General features: G+C 39.0%; 1 protein-coding gene across 2 annotated transcripts in view; it reads right to left on the bottom strand.

Moving 5' to 3' along the window:
- Positions 1–1,943: 1,943 nt before the first annotated feature.
- Positions 1,944–13,354, bottom strand: part of LOC126278542 (uncharacterized) — a 93,452-nt gene continuing 82,041 nt past the window's right edge. For both annotated transcript variants that reach the window (XM_049978720.1, XM_049978719.1), the window contains exon 2: positions 1,944–3,477. In XM_049978720.1, coding sequence (XP_049834677.1) covers positions 2,233–3,474 — 1,242 coding nt within the window. In that variant the 5' untranslated portion in view covers positions 3,475–3,477 and the 3' untranslated portion in view covers positions 1,944–2,232. The remainder of the gene's footprint in view (positions 3,478–13,354) is intronic.

Genomic DNA, 13,354 nt, shown 5'->3' with positions numbered 1-13,354 from the left:
CTCATGAAGCTTTCTTAAGGGACACTGTTCTCCTGATCAAGCTGGAGTCACAGAACTGTCCCGAATTGGTGCCATAAATTGCACACCAAAAGGATGAACCACAATAAGATGGGAACATAATCACAGGAACCCCACGAGTGGAACTATCCTAGAAAATTACATCTTCAAGTGGCATATGAAGCTTTCTCAACGCTGGAAAAAACACCCACTAGGTTTTACATGTGTAGGAAAATTATTTACACAGGTGCTTCCAGCAGTAGTGTGTTATCAGTAATAGATCAACATCTCTTGAACCCATACTGGAAGAGATTAGAGGGCAATCCAGATAAGTTGGAGTTTTAATATCCTCTCCCAGGTCCATGCAATTAAAAAATAGAACCATACAACAAGCATATGAATATGAGTTACGGAAATCCTTCTGAGTTGTCCTGCCTCCACAATGCAAGTGAACTTAGCAAAGGGGATTGTTTCTCTGCAGCTTTTCATCACATACAGGTGCCATGTGACAATAATTATTCAACCTCACACATGGAGAAGAAGCAGTTAAAAGATCCGAATTATTCACTGCACAGTTTTTCAGTGATGGAAGAACATTGGCTCTTGGATGGCAGTAGTGGGCACTTCTATGAAATGTTTTGCCATATTTTTTGCATCTCCTGGTCTGGTCTGCAAACTACTTTTCCTATAACATGGCACCTCCTCATACAGCTGGAACCCCTCTTGACACTCTTCTATATGAGTCTGGCCTTCTGTTGTGCAAATGATTTTATTCAGGAATTCTGGTCACTATCTCATCTTCTTTCCTTAACATTTTGCCAATGCTCTGCCTTACCTACATGAAAAGTGGTGAGGCCCTTGCAGTTGATTGGCATTTTGAATCGTTTCAGAACTGTACCCTGACCAATTGTAGAGTGACCCACTGAAATCTGCAAGGAGGTAGTTGGTCTCCATAGGTGGCCTTAAAATTTTAAATTTTGGATGAATGTATTAATGATGTGGTTGATAATGTCCCTGATGTGAGTCAATGATTCCTGGTTGCTGTCATAATAATCAAACAAGGCTGACTGTACAGTGTCCAAAGAGCCTGGCAACACTTCCAGTTTTGTGACTTTCTTTCACGAACTGATCAATATAAAAAACATATATAATTTAGTCTGTGTAAAACTGATTCCTTTGACATTGATAACGAAACATAGTGGGTGTTTTTTCCACAGTCTCAGAAGCGTTTTTCATCAAAAATAATTATTATGTAGGCTCTACTGTGATAGAAACACCACAGAGTTTACAACTAATTTCTACCAAGCTGGATCACTGCCCACTTCTGTAGGAGTAAAAGTAAATAGTGATGCAACAAAAATACATTCCATAAGAAGTGGAAATGTATCTACCCAAATTGTAGTGCAACAGAAGGTACTATACGATGTGATGCATATGGCAATTAGACTTCATAAGTATGTTCACAAAGCTTTAGCTGTCCTCTTGTACCATCCTACAAATGGCCATGTACATGTGAGAGACCTGGAAAATGTCAGCAGAATCAGCATACAAGCTCAATGTTTTTCATCAATGTTGCTTGAGGTGAATTTTGAAGATCACCTATTGTGACTATGCTTGAAACTATGAAACGCTGAGAAGAAGTGGTCTACACAAAATCATTGTTGAAAGAAGACAGAAACATGCAAAGTATGTTCTACACATTAAAAAAAAAGAGGAAAGAATCCTCATATTGGCACCGTTATGGAAACCAACAGGTGGGTATAGAAGTAGAGGAGACCTCGTAACACTTGAAAATGAACTTTTTCAGAGGATGTTCAATGTGTAGACATGAACTGAGATGAAGCTGAAAACTTTGCAGCTGATCAAGTTCACTGTCAGAAACTTGTTGCCCAGTATGCTACTTAGCATTGGAGGAACTAAGTTTATGTAAAATCTAATACTGCAAGTCATGTATATATAGTAGTTTATTAACAAGGGTGCAAAATCTTACATGCATTCTGGCAATGCTAGCATAAAACAAAACTTTATCATTATGTACTTATGAAATTTCTGTACCAAATGTTGTTACTGCAGGTTCAAAGCAGAACTCAATATGCTATTAAAGCTGGGTTACTATAAATACACAAATTTCACTTAAGGTGAGTAGCTAATTGCGATCATGATATTTGGAAAAAATTCAGTCAGTCTACCTCACTTTAATTTATAATGTGGAAGAAACATAAACTACTGAAAACTTCACAATAAACCTCTCTTTTCAAATTCTGGCAGCATACGTTTTATAGCTTGCATATACACAGCACCTGTAAAAGCACTTCTATTATCATCAGTGTATGTTCCTTTCATAGATGCCTCTACATCAAAACCAGATTCCCCTTCACTGCGTACAACTGGAAGCTCTGTTATTGCTATGTACAAGCCATACAGCATGTGGGCCTCAAAGTCTTGAAGCACCTCCTCAAAGGATATCTGTTTGTCTCTGCTGATACCAATATCTTCCATCACTTCCATTAAACGATTATAATACTCTTTCAAAAGGTCTGTTAAGTGATCAGCATACACTTGTTCTGTAATACTAGTGTGTATAAAATGATGTAAGTCAATTGAAGGTGAATAGTAGCAAGAAACCTGGAAGTCGAGTAGAACCACATCTTGGACGGCACTACCAGAGTATTTGAACATAATGTTGTTAGTCCAGGTATCTGCATGAGCTAAGGCACAAAACTTTCCCTTCTGTTTTGCCATCTCTGCTAGACGTGGGTATAGGTTTTCTGAGAGAGCTCGAACTCTTGGTGCATACTGTGAGTATGATTTTTCTAATGTCTCCAATTGATCTGCAAGACCTTTGCAGCCTAGTTTCAAGAAGGACTCTGTGTGCTTACCTGTTTCTCCTTCAAACAATTGAAAAGTCTTATATTTGTCCATTGATGCAGGGTTCTGTGCATACAGTGCAATGGAAGACGCATGGAACTCAGCCAGTTTCCTGACAACAAGTTTTGCATGAGCCAAGTCCAGTCCCTTGCACCTCTCTGCCATTGCAAACCCTCTGCCCTTCAAGTCCTCGAGGACTACATAGATAACTGGCTGAGTCCCAGAGGTGAAACACATTGCAGATAACTGTGTGTATTTACCAGGGGCTGCTTTCTGCAATATCTGTGTCATTGCAGGAATGGTCTCACTGAACATGAGAATCTCTCTCTCAAAGGCTTGCATGTCCTGTGCTATTTTCTGCATAACTTCTCCACCTGGAAATAATTTTACTATTAATGACACAGTTTCCTTATGCCGCTTGACTTTATGCTCTAGTTCCACAGTCATACGATAGATTTCACTCATGAAGTTTTCTCCTAGAGCTGATGCTCGTTGTACATCTACGGAGAGGACCTTGAAGTCTTGATAATTGTTCGAATCCTTCAGAGATTTTTCAGTAAACTCCTTGTCCAGCCACGAGGGCAGACAATCTGTGGTGTTAGTAGTCATCACCTATGGCAGAAGAAGCAAAGTGTATTTTAATACTGTAGTAGAAGCTGAACTGTTGTGAATTAGTTGATAGTGAATTGCTCTCAAAGTTATATACATGGAGAGTACCAGAAATTTTGATGTTTTGATACATTACAAATATTGATACTCTAAATTTACCTACACAAATAATCACAATGAATTAACAGCACAAAAAGAAATGTGGTTTTATAATTGTATTAATTGTGGAGATCTCAGCATAAAATGGCTAATGCTTACCAAACATTATTTCTCAGTATGAAAAATTCAGTAATGACTATTTTGGAGGTATGACAAGAAATTACTAAGGAAAAATCCATTTAAAATTTGTTTTGAGGCTTCTATCATGTAGGCCTATCACAAAAAAGTTTGTGCTTCTCGTATGGTAAAATCAGTAATAAGTTAACAGTGTGCTCTTAGGTGTTCAGCCAACTTGTTGATTCAGTTTATGCATATTATTTTGCTGACCAACAAATTCTAACAGGACTCTAGGCCTGTAGCACACTTAACAACACAGCTTTCAGCACCTGAAGGTGATGACTTGGTCAGTTGTTGATATATCATGCACAAAAATGGAATCAGTAACTTGGCCATACACCCAAAAGCACATAATTAACCAGTCACACCTAGGAGATCACATTGATCAGTAATTTTATATAGCACTTTGGAAGATTCTTACAAAGCATGATGGAATCAATAGTAAAACATGAAAAGTGTGTCAAGGTGAAATATTATGCAACCTGATGATCATGTACACAACCTGAAGCTAATACATCAAGTAGCAGAAAAATTGTGTCCAGGGATTTAGCTCCCAGAACAAATACATCACCATGAAACAACTGCTTATTGCATCTTGTGTAGTAACACAACTAAATTAACATTTTAGACAGTTGGTGGAAATTTCTTCATTCATAAATACCAAGAAAGAATTCATTAGCACTGAGCCAGTGATAACAAGAACATTCAAAATTAACCAATGATGTACATAGAAGATAATTAGGCATCCATCATTTTTATACAGAAAATGGTTTGGCATATTAAATAACTACATATTCCACAGATAATATTAATGACAAAACATGTGGAGTTTCTCATTGGTTTAGTTACATAACAGTTTTTCGTTCTTATACATAAACACTTGCTACCTGTTTATAGGTAAGTATTAAAAGACTGAAGAATGTACATTCAATAATAGCAATATGTGTTTTATGCCTCATTATTTATTATACAATGAATTTTCAAACAAAGTTATACTATGAGTTTCAAATGTAGTTTTGTCTATAATGTGGAAGAAGCAGCAAGAAAAGATGACTGCCAGTTAGTGTCTGTCATTTTACATCAATATATGGTAAACTGTCAAAGAATGTTGGCACAGTACAGTTCATCACACATTTGTTGCTCATGTCACCTTTACTGAATAACCTGATGGGTAACTCTTTATCTCATATTTTTATTGTTTGCTTGAATAAACATTACATTTACAACAAATATTGCATGTATAAGATGATTATTGATGATCACCACACATTAATTTATGGAGTTCTTCCTCCTTTCACAAAAACGGTTGTCTCAGAATACTGTTCTGTTGGACAGCATCATTTTTAAAGATCAGATTAACATTTTATTGAAATGCCTGTATTTGAAACATCCCATGCCATAAATCTAGGAAATTTTGAATTAATGTTTTATCATCCATAGAACATGTTTTTTATGATTTGTATTTTCCTCTGCATATGTGGTGAAAAATTTAGAAGACATCGTTACAGCTATAAGTATAACATATTTCAGTAGCAGTTGACAAGCATCCAACCAAATACACCAATTCTACTTTTCAGTGTGTTCTTACATTATTATAGTTGTAACATCTCTCAGAATTTCCTACCCACATTTCGAATTCAGTCATCAGAAGATGGCACAACCCCAAACAAGTAATGGACAGTAACAACTCTATTTTACAATCTAGATGGAAAGAACATCTTAATTTAATTCAAGTGCTTCCCACAATCATCATTCGTCACTCTCCTCATAGAAGCACCAGAGGAACATTTAGGATAAGTCAGCAGCTGACTGTTCAACTTCACATCTGTGCAAGTTACAGAAGTGTTGATGGAGACTGATGCAAATCTCCAAAAAAATCACACTTTCATACATACTGTATATGGTTATACTGCAGCACAAGGAAGTATACAATTTGTCCAAGTATTGCTCTCCAGGAAGGCTTTAGTTGCTTTATTGCACCCTATGGTACAGTTGATGTTCCTAACAAGTAGGCCTTCATCCAACATGACTCTGCCCAAATTCACAGAGCTGAATAATCACATTTGAACTTAGGAATGATAAGGTGAACTTCAGCACCTTTATTTGAAGCTATCAGTACTTTGATAACCATCTGATGTGAAAACAGATTTTTGTGTGCTTTTTTGGGGTGAAGGTGGATCAGAACATGGCACTGGAACCACAGTCTAATGTTTGAAAGTTCACAGTAAGTTAATTATCTAGAGAAATGATTTCATCAGTAAGTACAAGAATAATACAGTACAATAAGTCTATAAAAATATGTTAACAAATGTAAGGGATAGTTGCTACTCACCATAAAGTGGAGATGCTGAGTTGCAGATATGCACAACAAAAAGACTGTCAGACATAAGCTTTTGGTCAACAATGCCTTTGTTGGAGGTAGACAAGAAACACACACACACACACACACACACACACACACACACACACACACGCACACACTGTGTGTCTGTATGGCCTCTGCAACCAGAGACTGTAGTCATGTGTGTGTGTGAGTTGTGTTTTCATGAGTTTGTGTGTGTATGTCGGTCGTCTATTTCATACAAAGACCTTGTTGACCGAAAGCTCATGTCTGACAGTCTTTGTACTGTGCCTATTAGGGACTCAGCATCCCCACTTTATGTTGAGTAGCAACTATCCTTTTCATAATACTGTTACAGTCCACCCTTTATTTTCCATTAAGAAAGGTAAGGGGCTACAAAGTTGGATAATTTTAAAATTTGCATATTACATTACAGCAAAACAGAGGAACACACAGTTTATTCCTTACCAACACAGTTAGTAGCAAATTGGAAGAGCAGGACAAATTTAATAGTTGTTTGATACATTGAATATCTTTGTCCTCTTTTGAGGTTAAAATGAAACAATGACAGCAAGCACACTGGAATAATGGAATCAGATGAGTCTCATTTTTGGAAAGTTAGTTATCTGTATAACGCCAGACATATGACATAAACTTTATAGATTCTGATGGCTGCCTTATGTTTAGCATAGGGCAGCAACCATGGTAGAAGGTTCATTTGCTATGCCTTCTTCTGGAATCTTACCAAAGTGCTGGAAGAACTATGCCCTTAGTCACTTTTCATTTAAGGAGGAACCTGAGGCAATGGATCTGGATAAAGTCAGTGGTGGTAGCTACTAGTTCAAATTTATACTGTCCACCTGTGTTGAAATGAAGAAAACATAACATTGAGTATGCCTCCAAAAATGTTTTCCATTCATAACCCACAAACTGTAGCATTTTCAAATAAAGAAGCAGCAAAATTATGGTCAAGAACCTTTCTGATGTTTACACTGTTTCTTCTAACTCACACACATTCTTGAACCAGATCAGCTCTTTTTTCTGTCTCTTCCCTTCCCATGTCTATTAGTGCTTAATGCTCTGCCACCACAGAAGTCCTTGGAAGTTAAGCATTAGCCTAGTTGAAAAGGAGTCAAAGTAATTACCTATGGCCTTCCTAAATGAGCCCTTCCAATATTCACTTACATTAATTTTATGTAAGGAAAAATAAGAAATTTGTGTTTCAAATTAGAATCAGAGGAATTTTAATGCTTTCTTCCCAAATACTACTACAGAGCATTAGAAACTTTCACTCTATGCCTCTTGTTATCAGCTTTCCTTAAAATTACAGAGGTGGTACTACTGTTCAAGTGCTATGGGGACACTAATTATTTTGGTACAGATTTTAAAATTCTGCAATTGTACATGAATTTATTGAGAAAATACCAATGTAGCTCTTAAGAATAAAACATTAAGATTTAACCTTTCACTTTTTCATGGTTCAGTGTGTTATTTATTTGTAATTTGAAAAGCATCCAACATAGATTTAATTTATTTTCAAGCATGTAGAATTTCAGGAACTACTAATACGTTACTAAAGTCTTCTCAAGCTTCAAACTGTAAGACAATGTTAAATTCTCACAAGCTTTTAGCTGCGTATGCCTCCTCAAATGACAAATCCTGCTGACTGGTATACTGTCAATGGATTCACACTTATGCAGCTGTGATATGAGTCTTGCTCAATCCAATGCAAAATAAAGCAATATTTATGTCCCACATCCACCATGCCACCTTCATCTTTGCAGTGACTGGTTCCCACCTTGTTCTCACCAAAATGTCATCATCTTTCATAAGAATGTTTTCCGAGATTTCTCATACTGTATTCATAATTGCTGTTAGCAACTGCTTGTATCAGTACCTGGATTGTTTCTATTTTCTCAACTGTTGTTCACTTGTACGTGAAAGAAGAATAGATTTTTTTTTCATTTTGGCTGTGCTGTTGTTTGTTTCTTACACTACGAAACAATTTGTGTTGAGTGTGGTTTTCACTTTTGTGTATGGAGTCTGTCTGGTTGTTTCTTCATTTACAAAATGTGTAAGTTGTCAAATTATCACTGTAAATGTGTGCATTTCATCACAGCACTTGTAGAGTTCTATAATTGTCATGAACAGCCTCTCCAGTCCAACCACGCTTGGGTGGTGAAGCTCAATGGCCTCAGTGACAAATGTCAGTTCATTAATGATGCTTATCATTGTTTCTATGCTGGTTCTATGAGCCATGACACTGCCATTTGTTTGACTACTAACAAAGAGGTGGATCAATGCACACTAAAGTATCAGAATCCATCTTCAGCTAAAGTGTTAAATATTGATCCATCTTTTGAGATATCTCATGTACTGGTGATCAGATTGAGACTTGGTGTGATGTAGCTGTGGTGACTGCCATTCCTGGTTATAAGGCATCATGCAGTTTTCAGAGAGAGGATGATGTAGCCATACAAATGCAGCCATTGTGTCACACTGGACAACAATGTGCCAAATAACAGCAACAACCACAACCTCCACAGCAATATCAGTGCCCTGCACTTCTATCAAGTTTCATGCGACATGACAGGGCCATGTGTGCTATGTAGTGGATGACTTGCAACAACTGTATGAAAACAGAAGATACAGTGTCTTTGTGTCATTCCCAGCTCACCCCTTCAGACATGGACATGGATGTTAATTGTATGTCTCCAGTGTTTACAAATCATAACAAACTGTTTATCAAAGTGGGAGTGATGGACAATGCCGTAAGACTACGAATAGACACAGGTACAGTTGTGACTTTACTGAGCTCACAAACTTATGTGGATTTGGGATCTCCAGTGTTGTCTCTGGTTACACAACATTTGGTGCATTACAACAACAGGATATTCCAATTTTGGACCAATCTACAGCTCCCGCTGTGTTCATTCCTTGATTTTCTTTCGGTTGTGGATGATGCTGTCATTGCAAATTGGCTCACTCTGGATGCTTTCAATGCCTTATAGTTTTCCGTTTTAAATATGTGCACCTTGTTTCATACCAGATGCCTCACCAACTGTTACATTCTCTATTTTCTATGTCCCTGTCTCTTTTCTCAGATAGGTTGGATTGTGCCACCTATTTTGTGACCTACATCACCCTGAAACCTATGTCACCAGCTGTGATTTTTCCATGTCCACCCTGCTCCGTGAGTTTTGTGTGATCAAGTGAAATCACAATTGGACATGCTAACATCATTGGGGGTCATATGGTGTATTACATTGAGTGAGTGGTCTACCTCCCTCATGATTGTTAAAAAAAAACAACTGATCAGCTTCATCTCTGCAGCAACTTTCAGCAAGTTTCAGTTAACTCTCAATCTACCACTGATACCTATCCTTTGCCCTGCCCAGAAGAGTTATTGGTTAATCTAGTAGGGATCCAGTTTTTCTCCAAAATGATTTATCTGAAGCCCATTTACAAGTTGTATTGGATGAGGATTTTAAATGGCTGCTTGTAATTAATGTGCCCTTCAGTTTGCACCAATAATGGTGCTTCCCATTTGGTGTGGCTAGCACCCCAGCAATTTTTCAGCATTTTTGGAACAACTGATGATGTCCGTGCAACTACCTTGTCGAAATCATTGTAACAGGTGCATCTGCAGAAGAGCATTCACTTAACTTATGCACCTAGTTCACAGTCTTACATACTGCCAAGTTAAAATTCTACCTGACCAAGTCACACTTTTTCAGTCATCCTTTGTGTATTTGTGGTTTGAAGTTCCTCAGGATGATGTTAAGCTTTTAAATCATCATGTCATCATAGTCATGGCTCTGCCTCATCCTACAAATGTCAAAGAATTCTAAGCATATTTAGGTATAATTGCTTACTACCACAAATTCATTCCAGGTGCAGCAATGTTGACCCATTCCCTCCACAAATTGTTCTGCAAGAACATTTTTTTTCAGTGACAATGGGCTGCAATGGTGTGTTCATGCTTTTGAAATCTAAATTACATTAAACTCCTGGTTTTGCTCCTTTTCGTCTTGGCCACCATCTGGTTTTTTCTACAGATGTCTCTCAGTATGGACTCAGTATGGACATTTGTATGATGATGGTTCTAAATATCTGATAGCTTATGCATCAAAAATGCTCAACTCCACTCAACAGCACTATTCCCAAGTTGAAAAGGAATTGATTGCTATCAATTAAGTTCTCAAAAAGTTTCATGTGTTCTTGCACAAGTCACCCCTCTTTACTGACCACAAGCCCTTGGTTTCATTGTTTACTTCTTCTGTTGTGTTGCCTGACAAAGTAACACATCATCTCCAGCACTGGGCCTGGTTTCTGTCTCGCTGCAACTATGAAATACATTTTTGGCCTACCATGCAGCATGCCAAAGTTGATGCACTGTCCCAGCTACTGGTATGGTTAGATACTGCTTCTGATCCAGATAAAATCTTTTGTTTTTACTTAGGTGTTGAGGCACAATGTACAGTGGAACAGTTTCCATTACAGGCTCCTGGATCACAACACCTATCACTGACAATCCATTTCTGATTTGGTAATGCTGTTCTCTTAGTTGTGGGTGTGTTGTCACCTATTGCAATCCCAGCCAGCCTCTGGTGAGGTGTACTTCAGCTCCTACAAAAAAGACACTGGGGTTGCAGGGTTTCTCATGTACCAAGTTACTGGTCTGTCAGCACATGTTTTGGCCTGGCATCAATGGTGACAGTGTACATATTGTTGCAGCCTGCTGTCAATGTGCTACTAAACAGGCAGTGCTGTAGATAACAGTCTCCCTGTGGCCCACCCCACAGTGTCCATGGGAACATATTAACACATACCACATTGATTTCACAGGACCTTTCCTAAATTCTTCCTGGTTGGTGGTCATCAATGCTTTCTCTAAATATCCATATGTCATCAGCTGTCCTTTGACGTCAGCTGTAGCTATGAGTCATGCCCTTTCCAGAACTTTTCCTATTGAAGGATTACCTTATATGCTTGTGACTGATAATGGTCCACAGTATCTGTCTGAGACAGTCCATGATTTCTGGACCCATAAAGGTATTAGCCACATTACTGCTGCTCCTTTTCACCCCAAATCTAACATTTATGAGGGACGTCTCATCCACACATTCAAGGTTCAAGTGAAAAAATATATCGTGGCCTTCTCCACGAACAATGTTTTTGCATGCTTCTTGAGTTCCTACAGGTTTTCACGTTGGTGGGGGGTGGGGGGGGGGGGGGGGGGGTTAGGGTCCAACAAAGGTGCTCTATAGCTGTAAGTGGACTTTTCATGGACAATTCCCTATCATGCTTCTTGAGTTCCTATAGGGTTATGCTGGTAGGGGACTGGAGCCTGAACAAGACTCTCCATGGCTGTTAGCCACACACTGTGTTTCATCTGGTTGTGCTCCCCCAGCAATGCCTGTCGGTGCAGACCTCATTGTGGTTCACTTTTGGCTCTGCAGTCTGCATCTTGGATTTTGGGCACTAACCAAAAGTGGATTCTGGCTATGGTCCACAGCTGCTGAGGGCCACCACCTCTCTATGATGTGCACCAGTTCTGCCACTTCTACCTCCTCCCTCAGCACTTGTTCAGGCCTCACAAGGCATCCCTGCTGTGCATGTGGATCTGTCCTTCTTGCAGATGTCGCAGCTTCCCACCTCTCCTGCAGAGTCCAATCCCCCAGCACCAGCTGTCAGACCTTCCTACAGTGCTCCAATGCCAATGCCAATTCTAATGCTGGCTGGGAGGAACCTTTGGGTCCTGCAATACCAGCATCCCTGGTGCCCCCAATGCCCCAACTGAGTAGCTGGCACCTTCACTTTTGGTATAGATCCACCAAGTCAAGAGACCAGAACCCTTTATTATGGTACTACATGGGGGAGCCGCTGCCACACGTCTCCACAGCTGCACCATTTCTACTCCTACTCAGCATTTCTGGCCCAGAATCTCCTCCAGCTGCTGCTGTCATTGCCTGTGGCATCTGCCTCAGAGACAATGGACATTTCAAGAGTTGTCCTAGTGCCCACATCAGCAGAGTACCCTTTCCCCAAGGGAATGGAGAGGCACTGTAACCCTGTAAGTAATACAACAATAATCACCACAGCACCAGTTAATTTTCAGGCATGCAACACCACGAATATTCTGAGAATAGCATCTGAATGGGCCAGCCACCAGAGGCCACCTGCAGTGGGCCACATGACTTGTGCACCCAGCACAGCATCTGCCACACTGTATACTAGAGCCCTTCAGTTCCTAAGTGCAGTGCAGCAGCCACTTGCTCTCATATTGTATTCATACTTAGTGCCACAACTGCTTGTACCAGTACCTGGGTTGTTTTTATATTTGTATCTATGTTGTCAAATGTTGTTCACTTGTATGAAGAAGAAGAATAAACTTTGGCTGACTGTGGCTGTGTGTTTTTACATATTACACTATGAAACATCATGAACTGCTGTTTTTTTTTCCATATTGCATTTGACATCATCTCTGTCATTTTGAGGCTGAATGTTTTGATTACAATTAAACAACCCACAACATACATTCTATAAAGATGGCAGACGATAACTCAGTATAGCATGGGATTAGGGCATCATAAAATTGAAGAACACACAGTGGATGCAAGATATAAATACTGGTTTATTCAGCAATGGAATGAGCAGGAGAGATACTACAGTCAATGGCATTGCTATATAAGGAGAAGGCTATCAATGACAAAGCAGTCAATTACCACTTGACTATAGTCAACCACAATGCTTGTAGGAATTCAACTACATAATGTGGCTGCAAACCTAAGAAGATTTTATTAATAGTGCTATGTTTGCTTAAAGAGATGACATTCCAATGTACAAATTACTACCCATTCATGAACCACAAAATCAGTAGCTGAGAAAATCCCAGGTTTTGTTGAGGCACAGCATGTGTATAGGCATCTTGTTGGATGTATTAGTGTTCATTGTGAATCTACGAGCATAAAAAGTTTTGAGACAATCTAGGCACATTAATCTGTTGATTTGTTTCTCATCACAAACATTGTGATACATTAGGCAAATGAGACATCAAAGTCTGGGCTATAACAGATGTGATTCGAAGTTAATTTCCCAACCAAGAATTTCTTGACTCAGCTGAATTAAGTCTAGAGCTACTACCTAATAGTGGCATATGAAAATTTGTGCCAGACTGTAACTTGAACCTAGATATCCTGCTTATCATGAGAGGTCACCTTAACCACTTTGTCTGTCTATCCACATTCCACAGACTGACCC

Source organism: Schistocerca gregaria, chromosome 6 (genome assembly GCF_023897955.1).
Source record: "Schistocerca gregaria isolate iqSchGreg1 chromosome 6, iqSchGreg1.2, whole genome shotgun sequence".
Taxonomy (NCBI): Eukaryota; Metazoa; Arthropoda; class Insecta; order Orthoptera; family Acrididae; genus Schistocerca; species Schistocerca gregaria.
This window is presented reverse-complemented; position numbering and strand designations above follow the sequence as displayed.